The 20,753-nt window shown below is 50.6% G+C and overlaps 1 protein-coding gene across 1 annotated transcript in view; it reads right to left on the reverse strand.

Moving 5' to 3' along the window:
* The window catches only part of LOC142260568 (uncharacterized), a 59,079-nt gene that overhangs the window by 16,874 nt on the left and 21,452 nt on the right, over positions 1-20,753 (reverse strand). The window contains exon 2 of the mRNA XM_075331995.1: positions 450-1,079. Within this exon, the coding sequence (XP_075188110.1) occupies positions 450-1,044 (595 nt within the window). The 5' untranslated portion in view covers positions 1,045-1,079. The remainder of the gene's footprint in view (positions 1-449; positions 1,080-20,753) is intronic.

The raw sequence follows: 20,753 nt of genomic DNA on the forward strand, positions 1-20,753 counted from the left end.
AGATGAGCACTGGGCATGCGCGGGGATGGCTGGAGCAGTGGGCGGCGTCCAGAAGTATAGAAATCGGCGATGGGGGCGGCATACAGGAACAGGGGGCAGAATAACGGCCATCAGGCAGCCCGCCCCCGTGACACATTTAGAGATTCAGAAGCCAAAAAGGTACCTCGATATAAACTCTTTTTTTGGGTCAGAAAGGGGGCACTATAATAACAGGGACCTTTCTAGAATGCAGCCCAGGAGCTGCAGAGGGGGAATCTGTTAGGTTTCAGTCGAAATTTCTGCTGACAGGTTCCCTTTAATTTCTTTTCCCCGATGAGTTTTCATTTGACTTTTTACAACATCAAACAAGCTCCTGACATAGATGTTTGCTCCTCCTTTTAAATCCCGGTTCAATCGACCAGCCCTCTTAACAGGTGGATGTTCGCTATGGGGATCTGAAGAAGCTTCACCTGAGATGGCGACATCATTTCTACGTGGTGAACGATCATACTCCGGTTTTCTTTTTATTCCTTTTTGTCCCTCCTCTCTTCTTGGCTCTTCAACAAATGAAGGTCTGGGTGTTCCTGTAGAAGTCTGCCCAAATGCAGGTAGTGTTTGAGTATTGGTTGTATGTCCAAAGAGGGAAGAGGACTGTCCGGTAGTTGCCAGCCCAAAAGCAGGATCAGTTTGTCCCAAAGACAGTTGTGCAAAAGTAGTAGAAGCCTGATTATTTGCAGTCTGTCCAAAGGTAAAGCCAGACTGTCCTGTTGTAACCTGTCCAAAGGCTGGAGCAGATGGAGCAGAAGAAACCTGGCCAAATGTTGTCTGTCCAAACACTGGTGGTGACTGACTAGGGGTGCTCTGCCCAAATATTGGTGTAAACTGTGCAGACGTGCCCTGCCCAAATGCAGGTGCTGACTGATTAGTGGACTGTCCAAATGTAGGGGCAGGCTGTACAGTTGCATTTTGGCCAAATAATGTTGTCTGCCCAAACATAGCTGCATTCTGATTTTGTGTATTGGGGTTTGTGGTTTGTTGTCCACCGAACACATTGCTATTGTTCATGGTTTGTGAGTAAAGAAAACTTGCGACTTGTACACCTAAGAAACATATAGAAATGTAAGATTAAAATCTCAAGAAAGGTTGATCCTATCTAGACAGTATTGTACTGTGACAGTTCTCAATTCAGCAACATTAAAGGGAACTTATTTCTTACAAAAATACAATTTACACCAGTGCATAGAGTGGTAATCAGCAGGTAAATAGCATTGAAATCCTATCTGCCAGGTTTAGTGGGAGTGATGAACTTCAAATGCTTTTTAGCTAAAAATTCATGCATTTAAAAATCATAAATTCCCATCTTCAAGATCCTATCCCAATATGTAGATGTAATAAAAATAACAACATTAGCAGATACCTTCAATTAGAAATGTAATATAGTTCGCCTACTATAGCTATGTCTCTTACCTCATGTGTGGGGGTGTGGGCGTCACGTTAAACTTAGGAAACAGTACTCCACTAACTACCTGGTAAATATTTCACAACCATGTGTATCTCTGTGTCGATTCTGACACTTTGACTGTTTTGTCGTTATATAGAACTGGTTCCCTCTATGAATTTCACTTGTAATCTGACGTCTGGGTAAACTACTCTGGTTATAATGGCTGCTTTGGTGGCAACAGGCGCTGGACTTTTTGTGGCTTGACCTCTGGCCACACTTCCTCTAGTGCTTGATGTTCTTACATACAATTACATTTAAACAACCTTCCTTAACCCTTGCACTTTACCCATATCTTTGTATGTTTAAACATACATTTATCTTCGTGACGCCCTTTTCTTCCAGCTAATGGTTGTGTTTTTTAAAAAGTATATGCATAAAATGTTTGTTTTTAAATGAATATTAATAAAGACTGTGTTTTTATGACACTTTGTTCGGTTTCCTTTTTTGGTGATTATATATTATACTAGAAGGTGGCCCGATTCTACGCATCGGGTATTCTAGAATTTACGTATTGTGTAGTTCATGTATGATTTTTGTTATATATATATATATATATATATATATATATATATATATAGATGTTGTTGTGTGTAGTTACCAAGTGTTTGTGTAGGGGCTGTACATGTTCTGGGTGTTGTCTGGGTGTGATGGGGGGTGAGAGCGGTGTTGTTTGTGTGTTGCGTTGTTTGTGGAGCGCTGTGTGTCTGTAGCGTTGTGTGTGTGTTGCGCGGTTTGTGTGTGTGTGGTGTGTTTTGGGGGGAGGTATGTTTTGTGCAATGTGTGTGTTGTGCGGTATGTGCGTATATTTGTGTGTGCCGCGGTGTTTGTGTGTTGGGTGTTGTGTGTGTGCAGCGTTGTCTGTGTGTGTGGGTGTCTGTGTAGGGCAGTTGTTTGTGGTTTACAGTGTGTGTGTGTGGTGTGTGGTGTGTGGTGTGTTGTGCAGTGCGCGCGTGTGTGTGTGTGTGTGTTGGGGGGAGGTGCGCACTCCCAAACGTGCTCCATCCCCCATGCAGCGCACTCCTCATCGTGCTCTATCCACCATGCAGCGCACTCCCCATCGTGCTCCATCCCCTATGCTGCGCACCCCCTATCGTGCTCCATCTCCCATGCTGCGCACTCCCAAACGTGCTCCATCCCCCATGCAGCGCACTCCCCATCGTGCTCCATCCCCTATGCTGCGCACCCTCCATCGTGCTCCATCTCCCATGCTGCGCACTCCCAAACGTGCTCCACCCGCCATGCTGCGCACTCCCAAACGTGCTCCATCCCCCATGCTGCGAACTCCCTATCGTGCTCCATCCCCGATGCTGCGCACCCCCCCATCGTGCTCCATCCCCCATGCTGCACCAGCATCAGCCTCTCTGCCCCCAGCATCAGCCTCTCTCCTCCCAGCATCAGCCTCTCTCCTCCCAGCATCAGCCTCTCTCCTCCCAGCATCAGCCTCTCTCCTCCCAGCATCAGCCTCTCTCCTCCCAGCATCAGCCTCTCTCCTCCCAGCATCAGCCTCTCTCATCCTAGCATCAGCCTCTCTCCTCCCAGCATCAGCCTCTCTCCTCCCAGCATCAGCCTCTCTCCTCCCAGCATCAGCCTCTCTCCTCCCAGCCTTCCCCAGCATCAGCCTCTCTCCTCCCAGCCTCCCTCCTCCCACCCTCCCCCAGCATCAGCCTCCCTCTCCCAGCCTCCCCCAGCATCAGCCTCCCCCAGCATCAGCCTCTCTTCTCTCAGCCTACCTCTCCCAGCCTCCCTCCTCCCAGCCTCCCTCAGCATCAGCCTCCCTCTCCCAGCCTTCCCCAGGATCAGCCTCTCTCCTTCCAGCCTCCCCCAGCATCAGCCTCTCTCCTTCCAGCCTCCCCCAGCATCAGCCTCCCTCTCCCAGTCTTCCCCAGGATCAGCCTCTCTCCTCCCAGCCTCCGTCCTCCCAGCCTTCCCCAGCATCAGCTTTCCCCTCCCAGCCTCCCTCAGCATCAGCCTTCCCCAGCATCAGCCTCTCTCCTTCCAGCCTCCCCCAGCATCAGCCTCTCTCCTTCCAGCCTCCCTCAGCATCAGCCTCCCCTTCCCAGCCTTCCCCAGGATCAGCCTCTCTCCTTCCAGCCTCCCTCAGCATCAGCCTTCCCCTGCCAGTCTCCCCCAGCATCAGGCTCCCCAAGCATCAGCCTCCACCAGCATCAGCCTCTCTCCTTCCAGCCTCCCCCAGCATCAGCCTCCCCCAGCATCAGCCTCTCTCCTCCCAGCCTCCCTCGTCCCAGCCTCCCCCAGCATCAGCCTCCCTCTCCCAGCCTCCCTCAGCATCAGCCTCTCTCCTCCCAGCATCAGCCTCTCTCCTCCCAGCATCAGCCTCTCCTCTCTGTCCCCAGCATCAGCCTCTCTCCTCCCAGCCTCTCTCATCCCAGCCTCCCCCAGCATCAGCCTCTCTCCTTCCAGCCTCCCCCAGCATCAGCCTCTCTCCTTCCAGCTTCCCTCAGCATCAACCTCCCTCTCCCAGCCTTCCCCAGGATCAGCCTCTCTCCTCCCAGCCTTCCCCAGCATCAGCTTTCCCCTCCCAGCCTCCCTCAGCATCAGCCTCCCCCTCCCAGCCTCCCTCATCATCAGCCTTCCCCAGCATCATCCTCTTTACTCCCAGCCTCAGCCTCTCTCCTTCCAGCCTCCCCCAGCATCAGCCTCTCTCCTTCCAGCCTTCCTCAGCATCAGCCTCCCTTTCCAGCCTTCCTCAGCATCAGCCTCCCCTTCCCAGCCTTCCCCAGGATCAGCCTCTCTCCTCCCAGCCTCCTTCCTCCCAGCCTCCCCCTCTCAGCCTCCCTCAGCATCAGCCTTCCCCTCCCAGTCTCCCCCAGCATCAGCGTCCCCTTCCCAGCCTTCCCCAAGATCAGCCTCTCTGCTCCGTGCCTCCTCCAGCACGCCGTGCTCCTCTGCCGACACTCACACACCCGACCGATCGCATCCACTCACACACACCCGACCAATCGCATCCACTCACACACACCCGATCGCATCCACTCACACACACCCGATCGCATACACTCACACACACCCGATCGCATCCACTCACACACACCCGATCGCATCCACTCACACACACCCGATCGCATCCACTCACACACACTGACGATATCGCACTTACGCGCTCACAGTCACAACATCCGGAGATACCACATGCTTCTGGCCATGTGATCCTCCGACAGGTCCTGGAAGATCACAACAGCACAGTATCGAGGCCGAGAAGCAAGCGATATCTCCGGATGCTGTGAGTGTGTGGATGCGATGTGTGTGTGAGGTGTGTGTGAGAGTGAGTGTGATCTGATGTGTGTGTGAGGTGTGTGTGAGAGTGAGTGTGATCTGATGTGTGTGCTGTTATGTGTGTGCCGCTGCAGGACCTTGATGTGCTGGTAACTATGCGAGCATGGTTACCAACGTATCCCGTCCCCCGCTCGCACGGGAGCCCACACCAGCATACGGCGGCGGCGTACGCTGATGTGGGCTCCCGTTGGTGGGGGGGGGGGTCACCTGGGATTCGTAGCTCCGTGACCGTGTCAGTTCGGTGAATGCGCGGGGGGGGGGGGGGCGGTTTGCGGGGCCAGAGCTAGCGTGCATTGCGTGAGGGGGGCGGGGCGGGGCGTGGCCGAGTTGCCAATCCCTGCAGGGTGCCGGGGCGAGAGGCCAATCTGTGGGGGGGGTGGAGCCTGGGCGAGCGGCTGGCCAATCCGTGTGAGGGCGCAGCCTGGGCGAGCGGCCAATCCGTGGGGGGGGGCGGGGCCATGGCGAGCCCAGCGGCCAATCAGCTTTGTGTCACCGTAATGACACCGTCACCGTGACACAATGTCACCGTGACACAATTTTGGAGCATGACAGACAGACAGACAGAATAAGGCAAATATATATATATATATATATACACACACACACATATACACATATATTTAAATCCGAATGGTCCTATTGGTCCAATATACCCCCACACTGATTATTATAATCTTATGATTGCTATACAATATTATTAGTGGTTTTCATATAGTTATTGGTGTGGTATGGGTATTGTTCTCTAACAAGTGGTGTTTCTCTTACCTCATGTGCAGGGCATTGCAGCTTCGGCATCCATGGTTACACCCACTCATGTAGTGACAATTAGTAAGTTGCCATGAATACCTAAGCTGCAATGCCCTGCACATGAGGTAAGAAACATGGCTATATATCAGGAGAACTATATTACATTTGTAATTGTATGAAAAACAGGAGGAAAGGGAGTACAATGTGCAAATATTTTTATTATCAAAATAAGGGGGGGGGGGGCTCTGGTGAATACACAAAAATTGGGTGCTATAAAACATATAACAGAGGGAGGGACTTGAAATGGGCATACAGTACATGATATACACATGATCAAACAATAAAGTGACTAGTGCATATAAATCAACATGTCTCCAAAAAGATTTCTGGGTACTCATCGTAAAATCTCTTTCTCCGAGTCTTGATTTGAGGACACAGGAAACCATAGAGTATATGCTGCTGCCACTAGGAGGTGACACTAGGCAAAAAAGTAGATTTTGGGTACTCATCGGAAAATCTCTTTCTTGGAGCCTTCATTGGGGGACACAGATGACCATGGGTTGTATGCTGCTGCCACTAGGAGGTCACACTATGCAAAAAATGGTTAACTCCTCCTATGCAGTATACACCCACCAACTGGCAATTGTACCTTAGTTAGTGAGAAAGCAGTGGGAGAAAATAATAATAGGAAATAACGAACAATTTTACAGAAAGTCAACAGTAGAATCAACCGTCAACAGTAACACGTAACCAACACAAGGGCGGGTGCTGTGTCCCCCCAATGAAGGCTCCAAGAAAGATTTTACGGTGATTACCCAAAATCTATTTTTATTTATCGCTTCATTGGGAGACACAGGAGACCATGGGACGTCCTAAAGCAGTCCCATGGGTGGGTATATTATCACTCTCAGGGCTGACCTCGGGCCACTGCAGCCTGCAGAACCAGTCTACTGAGGCTCACATCTGAGTAGGCGTAGGTGTGAACCCTGTAGAACTTAGTGAAGGTGTGAAGTGAAGACCAGGTTGCTGCCTTGCAAAGCTGCAACGCTGGGGCCTGGTGGCAGACCGCCCAGGAGGCCCCCACCACCCTGGTAGAATGGGCCGTAATCCTGAGTGGGCGTGCTCTGCCCGTTACCCGGTAGACTTCCAAGACGACAGAGCGGATCCATCAAGCAATGGAGGACTTGGAAGGGGAAAGACTTCTGCGTGGACCAGATGAAAGCACGAACAGAGAATCTGAGTTTCTGAAGTGAGACGTCCTGGAAATATACAGGCGGAGGGCCCTAACCAAGTCCAGCTTGTGGAGAAGAATCTCACGAGGGTGACAAGGGTTCGGGCAGAAAGAGGGAAGGACAATGTCTTCATTGAGGTGGAAAGAGGAGACCACCTTAGGAAGAAAGGACAGGACTGGCCCAACATCTACGTTATCCTGGTGGAAGATGAGATAGGGAGAATGGCAGGAAGGTGCCGTAAGTTCAGATACACGATTGACGTGATGGCTACTAAGAAGGCGACCTTCCAGGAGAGGAAAGATAGAGACACCTCTTGTAGGGGTTCAAAGGGGGAATGATGGAGAACAGACAGGACCAAGGTAAGGTCCCAAGGCTTTACTGGAGGCTGCTAGGGGGGGAACAGAATGGGCGGCCCCCTAAAAGGAAAGTGCGAACCTGTGAGTGAAAGGCCACCTTCTTCTGGAAGAGGATGGAAAGCGCTGACACTTGACCCTTGAGGGAGCTGAGAGTCAGACCCGCATCAAGACCGGACTACAGAAAAGACAGCAGAACAGGTAAGGAGAAGGTCATGGTCGCAATCTGATTAGATTTGCACCAGCGGAAATAGGACTTCCACGTACGGTGGTAGATGCGGGAGGAAGAGAGTTTCTGTGCTCTGATCATTGCTTGGACAACTCGGTCAGAGTGTCCCGAGGAAGTTAGTAGTGCGGCTTCAACAGCCATGCCGTTAAATTGAGCGACTGAACTCTGGTGGAAGATTGGTCCTTGAGCGAGAAGGTCCTAAATGTCTGGAAGTCTCCACGGGACGTCAGCGAGAAGGTTCACAAGTTCTGAATACCAAGGACGACGGGGCCAATCCGAGGCCACGGGAATTACCGGAACTCCTTCTGACTTGATCTTCTTGATTAGTCTGGGGATGAGCGGAAGCGGGGGAAAGATACGGAAGGGAGATTGTGACCAAGGGATCGCTAGGGCATCTGTTGCAACCGCCAGTGGATCTCTTGCCCTGGAAAAAAACCGGGAAACCTTGTGGTTCCACCTGGAGGCCAAGTGGTCCACATCGGGGGTCCCCCACCTGAGGCAAATTTGCTCGAAGATAGTGGGATTGAGGGACCATTCTCCCGCAGTGAGACCCTCTCGGCTGAGAAAGTCGGCGGCCCTATTGTCCACTCCTGGAATGTAGACAGCTGAAATCGCTGGGACGTGCTGCTCAGCCCAGCTGAGAATGAGACACCTCCTCTATTGCTGCTCGGCTTCGGGTTCCTCCTTGGTGGTTCATGTAGACCACCGTCGTTGCGTTGTCGGACAGAACTCGAATTGGATGTCTGAAAAAAGAGAATTTTGTTTACTTACCGTAAATTCTTTTTCTTATAGTTCCGTATTGGGAGACCCAGACATTGGGTGTATAGCTTCTGCCTCCGGAGGACACACAAAGTACTACACTCAAAAGTGTAGCTCCTCCCTCTGAGCTTATACACCCCCTGGAGAACCAGATCTAGCCAGTTTAGTGCAAAAGCTGAAGGAGAATAGCCACCCGCAAGTAAAAACAGAGCCAGAACCGGAACAACCGGAGACTCTGTCCACGACAACAGCCGGTGAAAACACGCGGAACAAAAAAACTGCCAACAGGCAACAGGGAGGGTGCTGGGTCTCCCAATACGGAACTATAAGAAAAAGAATTTACGGTAAGTAAACAAAATTCTCTTTTTCTTTATCGTTCCTATGGGAGACCCAGACAATGGGACGTCTCAAAGCAGTCCATGGGTGGGAATAAACAGAAAAACTGAGAAGTAGGCGGAGCCTAACTTCACAAATGGGCGACAGCCGCCTGAAGGATGCGTCTGCCCAAGCTCGCATCTGCCGAAGCATGAGCATGCACTTGGTAGTGCTTTGAAAAGGTATGCAGGCTAGTCCAAGTGGCAGCCTGACAGACTTGCTGAGCCGTAGCCTGGTGCCTGAGAGCCCAAGAGGCACCGACAGCTCTGGTCGAGTGTGCCTTGATCCCCGGCGGGGGAGGCACCTGAGAACACTGAAATGGTCGACCTAATCCAACGGGCTAAGGTCGGCTTAGAAGCAGAGAGGCCCTTACGCCGACCTGTGGTTAGCACAAAAAGAGGTGCACCGCCTAAGAGCAGCGGTGCGAGACACAGATCCGGAGATCACGCACCAGATCCAGAGTATGCAACGCTTTTTCAAAGCGATGAACAGGAGCCGGACAAAAGGAAGGTAGGGTAATGTCCTGGTTAAGGTGGAAAGGATAGACCACCTTAGGAAGAAAGTCCGGAGTCGGACGGAGAACCACCTTGTCTTGATGAAAAACCAAAAAAGGTGACTCCGAAGAGAGAGCAGCCAAATCAGAGACTCTCCTGAGGGAAGTTATGGCCACTAGAAAGACCACTTTCTGTGAAAGACGAGACAAAGAAATCTCCCTAAGAGGCTCAAAGAGGGGTTTCTGCAAAACCGTGAGAACCAAATTGAGGTCCCAGGGATCCAAGGGCCGCCGGTAAGGTGGAATGATGTGAGACGCGCCCTGCAAGAAGGTGCGGACCCGAGCCAGTCGGGCGATACGCCGCTGGAACAGCACTGACAGAGCAGAGACTTGTCCCTTGAGAGAGTTGAGGGACAGTCCAAGCTGCAGACCGGACTGTAGAAAGGACAGAAGGGTCGGCAAGGAAAAAGGCCAAGGAGGATGGCCGGAAGAGCGACACCAGGACAGGAAAATTTTCCAAGTCCTCTGATAGATCTTGGCAGAGGAAGACTTACGGGCCCGAGTCATAGTGGAGATGACTTCAGGGGGGATACCAGAAGCCGTCAAGATCCAGGACTCAAGAGCCACGCCGTCAATCTGAGAGCCGCAGAATTCTGGCGGAAAAACGGACCTTGTGAGAGAAGGTCTGGACGGTCCGGAAGATGCCACGGCACCTCTACGGACAGATGGAGCAGGTCTGGATACCAAGCTCGCCTGGGCCAGTCCAGAGCAATGAGGATGACTCGACGGCCCTCCATTCTGATCTTGCGCAGAACTCTGGGCAAGAGAGCTAGAGGGGGAAACACGTAGGACAGACGAAACTGGGACCAGTCCTGAACCAGAGCGTCCGCGGCGAATGCCTGAGGATCGTGGGAGCGAGCCACGTAAACCGGAACCTTGTTGTTGTGACGGGATGCCATTAGGTCCACTTCCGGAGTGCCCCACTTGCGGCAGATTGACTGAAACACTGCCGGATGCAGGGACCACTCCCCACTGTCCACGGTTTGACGGCTGAGATAATCTGCCTCCCAGTTTTCCACGCCTGGGATGTGGACTGCGGATATGGTGGACTTGGAGTCCTCCGTCCATTGAAGGATGCGTTGTACCTCCAACATTGCCAGGCGGCTGCGTGTCCCGCCTTGGTCATTGATGTAGGCAACCGCTGTCGCGTTGTCTGACTGGACTCGGATGTGCTTGCCCGCCAATAGGTGGTGAAAAGCTAGGAGAGCCAGAAGCACGGCTCTGGTTTCCAGCACATTGATCGAGAGGGCTGACTCGGACGGAGTCCAAGTGCCCTGTGCTCGGTGGTGGAGACATACCGCTCCCCAGCCGGATAGACTGGCATCCGTGGTGAGGATCGGTCAGGAAGGAGCGTCCCTGAGACAGAGAGAGGGGCCGAAGACACCACTGAAGAGAGCTCCTGGTCTGTGGCGACAGAGCCACTAACCTGTGCAAGGAGGAAGGCCGCTTGTCCCAACAGCGGAGAATGTCCAGCTGCAGTGGACGCAGATGGAGCTGGGCAAAGGGAACAGCCTCCATTGACGCCACCATCTGACCCAGCACCTACATCAGGTGCCTGATGGAATAACGGCGGGGCCTCAGCAGAGAGCGCACCGCCAGTTGGAGGGACTGCTGTTTGATTAAGGGCAACTTCACAAGTGCCGGCAGAGTCTCGAACTGCATCCCTAGGTACGTGAGCCTCTGGGTCGGAGTCAGAGTGGATTTGGGCAGATTGACAAGCCACCCGAATTGGGCTAGAGTGGCAAGAGTGAGCGAGACACTCCGCTGACAGTCTGCGCTGGATGAAGCCTTGACTAGAAGGTCGTCCAGGTAAGGAATCACTGCCAACCCCTGGAGGTGCAGAACCGCAACCACTGCTGCCATGACCTTGGTGAATACCCGAGGGGCCGTGGCTAACCCGAAGGGAAGAGCCACGAATTGGAAATGTTCCTCTCCAATTGCAAAACGTAGCCAACGCTGGTGTGAAACTGCAATTGGCACATGGAGATAGGCATCTCTGATGTCGATGGATGCCAGGAAATCCCCTTGGGTCATTGAGGCAATGATTGACCGCAGAGACTCCATGCGAAAATGCCGCACCTGAACATGCTTGTTGAGAAGCTTGAGATCCAAGATGGGCCGGATGGAACCGTCCTTTTTGGGGACTAGGAAGTGATTTGAGTAGAAACCTCTGAACCGTTCCCGGGCGGGAACCGGTACAATTACTCCGTTGGCCTGCAAGGATGCCACGGCCTGAGAGAAGGCGGCGGCCTTGGAGCAGGGGGGAGTTGACAGAAAAAATCTGTCTGGCGGGTTGGAAGAGAATTCTATCCTGTAGCCGTGGGAGATGATATCCCGCACCCACTGATCGGAGACGTGTTGAAACCACGCGTCGCCAAAGTGGGAGAGCCTGCCACCGACTAAGGACGTTACTGGCGCGGACAGATAGTCAAGAGGAGGCTGCCTTAGTGGCAGCAGCTCCTGCGGTCTTCTGCGGACGCGCCTTTGTGTGCCAGTTGGATTTTTGGTCCTTGGCTGAGTTAGTGGACGAGGCCGAGGGCTTAGAGGACGACCAGTTGGAGGAACGAAAGGAACGAAACCTCGACTGATTCCTACCCTGGACAGCTTTCCTGGTTTTGGTTTGTGGCATGGAAGTACTCTTCCCGCCAGTAGCTTCCTTAATAATTTCATCCAGCTGTTCACCGAACAGCCTGGACCCAGCAAAAGGGAGTCCAGCAAGGTACTTCTTTGAAGAAGCATCTGCCTTCTACTCTCGAAGCCACAAGATCCTGCGGATAGCGAGGGAATAAGCCAAAGCCACCGCAGTGCGATGAGAAGCCTCCAGCATGGCAGACATGGCATAGGATGAAAAAGCTGAAGCTTGGGAAGTTAAGGTAACCATTTTGGGCATAGATTCCCTGGCGAGGGAATGCATCTCCTCTAGAGAAGCAGAGATGGCTTTGAGAGCCCACACTGCTGTAAAAGTTGGGGAGAACGAGGCCCCTGCCGCCTCATATACAGATTTGGCCAGAAGGTCAACCTGGCGGTCAGTGGACTCCTTAAGAGAGGTGCCATCAGCCACTGATACAACGGTCCGGGCTGAGAGTCTAGACACCGGGGGGTCTACCTTTGGTGAATGAGCCCACTCCTTGACCACCTCAGGTGGAAATGGAAACCGGTCATCAGAACCACGCTTTGGGAAGCGTTTGTCAGGACAGGCCCTAGGCTTGGTCACAGCGGCCTGAAAACTGGAGTGGTTAAAGAACACACTCCTTGTCCTCTTAGGCGAGGTAAACTGGTGCTTTTCTGCCAGAGAGGGTTGCTCCTCTGATACTGGCGGATTGAGGTCCAGTACAGAATTAATGGACGCAATCAAATCACTAACATCTGAGTCACCTTCGGACATATCAATGGGGCACATGGAGTTAGCCTCCGAGCCCCCTGTAAAGGCATCCTCCTCGTCCCACGAGTCAGCTTCTGAAACAGAGCCGCGGGATGAGGAAGGAGAGGGAGCCCTGCGTCTCTTCTTAGGAGGACGGGGTCTGGGACCAGATGATGAATCCTCTGTGAGCTCCGCTGAGAGAGCCCTAGCAGAAGAGGCACCCTGTGAAGGGGGCTGATGCATGTTCAGCAAAGTCCTGGACAGCTGTCCCATGGAGTCGGCAAAAGACTGGGAGATAGACCTAGATAAGGATTCTACCCAAGCCGGGGGTTCAGCCACAGGAGCCGGAGCAGCCGGAGAGACCACTGGGGGTGCGATTCCAGGCTGAGGCATCGCCAGGTTAGAGCAGTCAACACAATGTGGATAGGTGCTCGGTTCAGGCAGTAGGAGCTTACATGCAGTGCATACTGAATACAGCTTTGGAGCCTTGCTCCTCGTGTGAGACATGCTGCTGGAGTGGGGGCTTGCCAGAATGACCCCCAGAGAGTATATACAGAGGTCCACAACCAGAGGTTGTGGCTTACCAGACCGCTGGAGCAGTGTTGTGTGCCCTCCAGATCCCGAAGCCCGGACCCCCAAGCACCTCAGCAGGGATGCTGCAGACCAGTGCTAATCGCAGAGAAAACGCTGAGAAAATGGCGCCGGAGCGAAGAGAGGGGGCGGGACCTACTCTGAGAGCGGGATCTGGAGGGCCAAAGAGACTTACAGGGGAGGAGACATGTACACAGTGAGGAGTGTCCCTCCCCTGTGCAGAACGGCCGCTGGGCGGAGCCGCGCTGTCCCTCTGCATGAATGACATGCGAGGGCAGTGAAACCGAAAGTAGGCCTCCGGTGAAGCCGGGGCCTAAATTTGAGCGGTGCGGCCGGCGCGCAGGCACCATCGGCGCGGTTCTCAGGCGACAGCCAGAGAACCCTCCGGAAATGTCAGAAAACTCACTCAGCACACTCTCCCACACCAATAAAGTACAGGGACCCCCAATATATAAACGTCTCAGGTACTTAGCTTGCTGAGACGCAGGGTTCCAAGTCCCTGGGGATGAGTGCTCCGGTCCAGCAGGATCCTGAAGGGCTGCGGATGGAGACCGGTCTCCTGCCAAGCATGGAGAACCGTGCTGGCTCCCACTTCAAGCCAGAGCCCAGGAGGGATGGTGAAGGAGCACGGCATGTAAGGCTCCAGCCTTGGAATCAACCTTAACAACACCGCCGACACAGTGGGGTGAGAAGGGACATGCCGGGGGTCCAGACTTGGACCCGCTTTTCTTCAAACTCTTTCCAAAAATCAAAAATCAGATGAGAATGCATGTGTGGATGTATGCCTCCTGAACACAAAGCGATAAACTGGCTAGATCTGGTTCTCCAGGGGGTGTATAAGCTCAGAGGGAGGAGCTACACTTTTGAGTGTAGTACTTTGTGTGTCCTCCGGAGGCAGAAGCTATACACCCAATGTCTGGGTCTCCCATAGGAACGATAAAGAAAGCAGGTTTTCCCAGTGTGAGAGGGTCAGTCGGACCGCCTTGAGCTCCAGAATGTTTATAGGAAGAGTCGATTCCGGCACAGTCTAGCAACCCTGGATTGTGAGGTTCTGAAATGTGGCTCCCCAGCCTAAGAGGCTGGCATCTGTCATAATGACCTTCCATCGATGGGGAAGAAATGATCTCCCGTGCAAGATGAGGGGGGGGGGGGGGAACGTTTCCACCACTGCAATGACTCCCTGACTCGTAGAGGGAGCACGACTGGGCGATCAGTGAGTGAAGAGACCTGTCCCACCTTGATAGGAGGAAACCCTGTAGAGGACGAGAATGGAAGTGGCCGGAAGACACCGCTTCTATTGACGCCACCATCTTCCCAAGAATGCCCATGCAATAACGGAGAGAGCGAGGAGGAGGACATTGGCGGTTCCGAATTCCCTTGAGAATAGCCGAGTGTTTGTCTTCAGGTAGGAGAACCTTTGCCTGTGCAGTGTCGAACACCATCCCGAGAAAGTAGATGCGTTGTGCCGGGATAGGAGATGAATTTGGTTTGTTGATCAACCAGCCAAGACGGGCTAGAGTATCTAGGGTGATCCTGAGGCATTCGCGACACTCCGCGGCCGAGGGAGCCTTGACCAAAATGTTGTCCAGATAAGGGATGGCTAGGATTCCCCGGGTCCGAAGAATAGCCATGACGGTTGCCATTATTTTGGTGAAAAATCTGGGCGCTGTTGAGAGCCCGAACATGAGAGCTGTGAATTGAAAATGGTGATCCTGAACCGCGAAGCGTAAGAATCTCTGATGAGCTTGGAAAATCAGAATGTGAAGGTAGGGATCTTGGATGTCCACCGAACAGAGGAACTCCTCGGGTTCCATGGATGCTATAACTGAGCGAAGAGACTCCATGCGGAAGTGGCGGAGACGGACACACCTGTTGAGCCGCTTCAGATCCAGAATGGGGCGGACGGTGCCGTTCTTTTTTGGAACTACAAAAAGGTTTAAATAAAAACCCTGAAACCGGTCTTGCGTGGGGACGAGGGTGATAACCCCGGAATCTCGCATGGACTGGATGGCTGCAAAGAATCCCCTGGTGAGGGAGGGATCCTTGGAAGGATGAGACTCGACAAAGCGTGGACGTGGGAGTGAAGAAAATTCTATCTTGTAGCCATAAGAGACGATGTCTCGGACCCAAGCGTCATCCATCACGGAAGGCCACACGCTTCTGAACATCCGGAGGCGACTGCCGACCCTGGCGGAGAATCCGGGAAGGGGAGCCCAGTCATGCGGAGGAGAATCTATTGGATCTGGAGTTGGAAGGCTTGGACTGCTGACCGCGGGAACGCCAAGAACACCAAGAGGGTGTTGCCTTAAATGAGGGCTTCCGTCTTTCCTGACGTACTGGCGACCGCTCTCGACGGGTGCTGTTGTTGGCAGAAAATTGGTGAAAGGGAAGAGGCCGCCTTTTAGGAGGGGCTCGAGGGACCTTTCGCTGAGGAAGGAAGGTACTCTTACCCCCTGTCGCATCAGATGATTTTGTCTAGCTTTTCTCCGAATAGTCTGGCCCCTAGAAAGGGGAGACTGGTGAGGGACTTCTTGGAGGCTGAATCCGCGTTCAATTCCTTAAGCCACAAAGCCCTGCGAATTGTAGCAATGTTACCAGCTGCCAGGGCCGCGTAGGCAGCGGAGGGAAGCGGTAATCAGGTGCTTTCCGGCATGGGCGATCTGATTTGCCAAATCTGCTAACTCAGGCCTGGGAGCGTCACACAGTATACCACGTCGAAGTAGTTTTGCCCAGGCGGAGATAGCCTTGGAGATCCAGGTGGATGCAAAGGCTCAGCAGATGGCCGATCCAGAGGCTTCAAAGGCCGACTTCGCTAGGGATTCTATGGTTATGTCAGAAGGGTCCTTAAAGGAGGCACCGTCAGAGGGGTAAGGTGGTACTAGAAGAAAGTCGGGAGACTGGAGGGTCCACTGAGGGAGACACTGAACACGTGCGAAGAATTCAGGCGCAAAGGGATAGAGGATTTGTGCTTGCTTTCATTTCTGAAAACGTTTGTCAGGCTGTTCCCACGGTTTAGAAAAAATGTCATCAAATTCCTTGTGATTTTCAAAGACCTTTGGAGGCTTTCTGGTCTTATTAAAGGGAACCGACTGACTGGTGGGGGTCAGTTCTACGACCTTCACCTCTAGGGTCTCATTAATGGAAATAATCAGACTGTCTATCATGCTGCTCAGCTTGGACATGTGTTCAGAGTCCAGATTGGAGTCAGAATCGGGGTCCTGGTCTGAATACGGTGCTACTGCAGAGATCTGTGCAGAGGCATGTGATGTAGGAGAGGGAGAGTGCACCACTCTGGAGGCCGTGGAGGGGTTAGGAGAGCTGGAGGACGAGCTTGAAAATGACCGGTTCCTAGATCTCCTGTGTGACTTGCCCTGCTGAGATGGCGGCGCTGCGGGATCAGACTCGCTCTGGGCCACAAGGGCCCAGAGGTGGAGGCGGGCAGACGCTCTAGAGCTGAAACCAGGGTTTGAGATACCGTGGTTAGATTATCCACGGACTGGGAGAGAACGGCGGCCCACTCAGGTGTGGGGGCCGTGTCGTCGTTACGGGCGGTGGGGGGCTCTGTAGTAGTCATGGTGGGGGCGCTGCAGGCTTGGCAGAGGGGCGAGGACTGCCCTGAGGGAAAATTTTATTTCCGTCAGTGTGACTATAGAATGACAGCACGCATCTATCTAGCTAAAGTAGATCCTGAGGCGGCTAGGCCATAGCAATGTCCGATAGGCATGATTAAAAAGTAGTCTGGTCATCGAAAGTCCTTGTTTTAAGATATGTGCGTATTGTTCTAACCAGGTCTAGTTTGTTTAGTGTTGTTTCTATGGTATGAGGTAGTGTTGAACAAAACGAGGAAAGAATGATTTTCTCGCTTATGTGAAATGACAAAACTACCTTGGGGAAAAAGGTAATTACCGGTCATAGTACGACTACATCTTATATATATAATAATAATAAATATAATTAGAAACGTGGCATGACCTGAGCAATGGTGAATTTCCGACCTAGACCTATAATATAATGGCTACTACCGTAGGATCATGACTTTCTTTGTAGTGTTAGGTGTTGAATTGGCTCACAAGTTGGCTTTGTAGTTCATTGAAGACTAATTTTGATGCCAGATTTCTATTATTGGTTGGTCAGGGGACTATAATAAGCTAATTCCTTTAGGAATGTTAGGACTTGAGATAGATAGGCTATGTTTTCTGATCAAAGTATAGACAGGGCATAAATTAGATTTGTCCTAGGAGGAAACTGAGAACTAACCCGGAGTCTAGCTCAGACTGAACGAAAACTAGAAGACTGGATAGTGTGAATGATAAAAGGAGCAACATTGTTTGATTGACACCAACTAAAAAGTGCTTTACAGCTACGGTGGTAAACTTTTTTTATGTTACTGGTGTTCTGACCTTGATCATGGTCTGTATGACTGAGTTGGATAAACCTAATTCCTTCAGAACGGTGGCCCCAACAGCTATGCCATTGTTTAAGAAACTATGAATTCTGATGACAGAGCGGGCCTTGGAAGAGAAGGACTTGACAATCTGAGCGTTTTAATGGCGCATCTTCTATCATATTGATGATTTGCGTGTACCCTCCTAGTCAGTCTGGTCTTATTAGTATAACTGGTACCTCCTCTATCTTAATTTTTACTATTCTGGGGATTAGTCAAAAAAGGAAGAAAATAGGTACGGCAGTGTGAACTGTTCCTAGTGCATTAGATGCCACTGTGAGGGAGTTGTGTGTGCCGGATACCAAACAGAGACTTTATTGTTGTTTCTGGATATGATTAGGTCAACATCTGGCTTGTTCCAATATTGGCTTATCTGATTAAAAACTGTGGAGTGTAGTGACTATTTTCCTGATGTCAGGCCTTCATGGCTTAGGTAATCTGCCGCCCAAATCTCTACTCCTGGGCTGTGACCTGCTGAACTTTGTTACGTGGTTCTCTGCCCAGGTTAGTATCCTTGATATTTTTACCATGACTCTCAGGCTTCTGGTGTCCTTGGTGAATTACATACTGTACAGCTTATGGCTTTGTCCCATAGTATACAGATTGTTCAATTTGATAGTGACTGCAAACGATAATGATCCCGAGCGAGGCTTCGTAAATCTCCCGACATTGAAGAATGAAGTTTTCAGGAAAACTGCTTCCCAACCTGCGAGGCTGGTGTGATCACTACCTAGTGAACAGGAAGGAATGAATGACTGTGTAGAAAAAAGTGGTGACTGTAGCCACCACCTTAGGGACTGATGAACTTGTGACTACGTTGACTTGTTTCACATATAAATAAATGCTAATTGTAAAGGCCCTGTCACACACAGAGATAAATCTTTGGCAGATCTGTGGTTGCAGTGAAATCATGGACATATTGTTCCATTTGTACACAGCCACAAACCTGGCACTGATTGTCCACAATTTCACTGCAACAACAGATCTACCGCAGATTTATCTCTTTAAGGTTCTGCTGTTAAATTGGCTGAACTAAAGCGTGTAGGAGTCAGCCACCATCTTCCTAGATATTTACATGTCAGTTCAGACAGGAACAGATCTGTACTGTATGGGTAATCGACTATCTTGTAGTAATCCTTATGTCTTCTATTCTGTAAGGAACAGTTTAGCTTAAACCCTGTAGATAGCACACTCAGCAATATTAGACGCTGTTTGGGAATCATGAACGATTGTGTTGTGTTGATTATCCACACATCTAAACTAGGCTTTCTGTGGTGATATCCAGACTTTGAAGACCTGACTAATGAGATGGACCTTTGATGAGTATGTCGTCTAGATAGGTATAACTATGATTCTTCTGGCTGTGAGGATGGCCTATGTTGCTGATACTTGTGTGACGACTTCGAGAGCACTTGTTAGACCGAAGATTAGTGCAATAAATTTAAATGTGTCTGGTCTTCAGTAAAGCGCAAGAATCTTTGATGTCTGTGGTAGATGGTATGTGTAAGCACTCATCTCAGATCTCTATTGAGCCCATAAATTCTTAAGGATCCATCTGTGATATCACTGCTTGAAGAGGCTCCATCTTGAAGTGGAGTATGCGATAAATTGAATTTACGCAGTGGGATCCAGAATAGGGTGTACTGTTCTCTTTCTTTGGTACAACTAACAGGTGTGAATAAAAAAACCTTGAAACATTCCTCTGATGGAATTGGAACAATTGCTCCCGCTTCTTGGAGAGTAGATATGGCTGAATAGAAAAACTTTGTACGAGAAGTTCTACTTTTGGCGGCTGTGGATAGCACAAAACGGTGTTTTGGTGTCAAATTGAGTTCTACTTTGTACCGAAAATCGACATTACCTGAATCTAAGAATTGTTTACTTCTGAGCAACACATTTTTGTAAAGAGCTGAAGTCATCATTTTCATGATATATGTTACTTGTCTTTGTGTCTGAATGAACCCTGGCCATTTGACGCGTTTTCGGCCTAGAATAGTTTTGAATGAAGGTTCCTTCGTTTGTTGGTGCACAATGCTCTTTCTTGAAACCCGCTGTTTTATACCTGTGGCCTCGGTAATAGTGTGATCTAGGCAATATCCGAATAATTGGAAAGATAGACTGGTGACTGCTCTTTATAGGCGTGGTGTCTGCATTCCCTGTTTTGAACCATAGGACTCTACCATATTGACCACTGCTAAAGCTTAGCAGTTAACAAGGGACACTGACAGAGGATATCTCCCTGCATAATGTATTTGACTGTCAAGATCTTCAAGATCTTTTGGTGGAGCTCCGTTGACGATGCAGTCACGGAAATGTTTTGACCAAATGGAAATCGTTTTAGATACCCAGACAGAAGCGAAGGCAGGGCCTAGAACTGTGTCTGCTGCCTCAAATGTGGACTTGGCTAAAGATTTCACTTCTCTGTTGGTGTAATCTTTTGAGGATAGCTCCATCAGACGATGGAAGTATGATGCTAGTGGAGAGTCAAAATACTGGCGGGTTACCGTAAGTGTGTGACTTATTTTTCTGAAAGAAATAGACTGTCTTCCTGAGGCAGATAAGACTCTGCAATGTTTAAGGTCTGGTTACCAGCCTGAACTAAACTGTTGACTATATAGTATCTCTCCTCTTTGAGGACTGGCCTGAATGAGAATCAGAACCCGAGTCAGATGCCGTACTGGGCTCCGATCCCTGCAATGTACGCATTTCTACTGTGGCTGAAGACAGAGAACAATATTGGAAATCGGGTTTCTGAAGCCGCGCCAAAGATCACCACCAGGACATCAGATTTATGTGACTTTATTGAAGCATTGGTCTACGCGTTTCGTGAGCGCTGCTCACTTCCTCAGGACCATATGAAAGACACCATCAAATCTCCCACTGGGAGATCCAAGCAAAAAAAAGAGAGGGATAGGTTTTACGCGTTTCGTGAGCGCTGCTCACTTCCTCAGGACCATATGAAAGACACCATCAAATCTATCATGCAAGTAAAAAGTGTACAATAAATAGACATAGTGACGTCATAGATCCTCCCCCTATAGAAAAAATGAGCGGGAGAGAACAGCCTGTTGTTGCAAACGTGACGCAATACAAGAAAGATGAGGAAAAAAATACAAAACGAAGTATACATCTGAGAGTAAAATATGCACCATCATAATGAACATAGTAAATTAAAAGATAATTAAAAATAATAAAGATTGTGAAAAATTATATGTGTGATCCAAATCATTGCCGCAAAAATAACTGATAAAATATATATATGTGTGTGCGTCTATATTTCTGACTTCTCAACAATCCGGATGAGCCTGGAACCCATGAAGGACCGAAACCCTCAG

The sequence above is a fragment of the Anomaloglossus baeobatrachus genome, unplaced genomic scaffold (assembly GCF_048569485.1).
Source record: "Anomaloglossus baeobatrachus isolate aAnoBae1 unplaced genomic scaffold, aAnoBae1.hap1 Scaffold_133, whole genome shotgun sequence".
NCBI lineage: Eukaryota > Metazoa > Chordata > Amphibia > Anura > Aromobatidae > Anomaloglossus > Anomaloglossus baeobatrachus.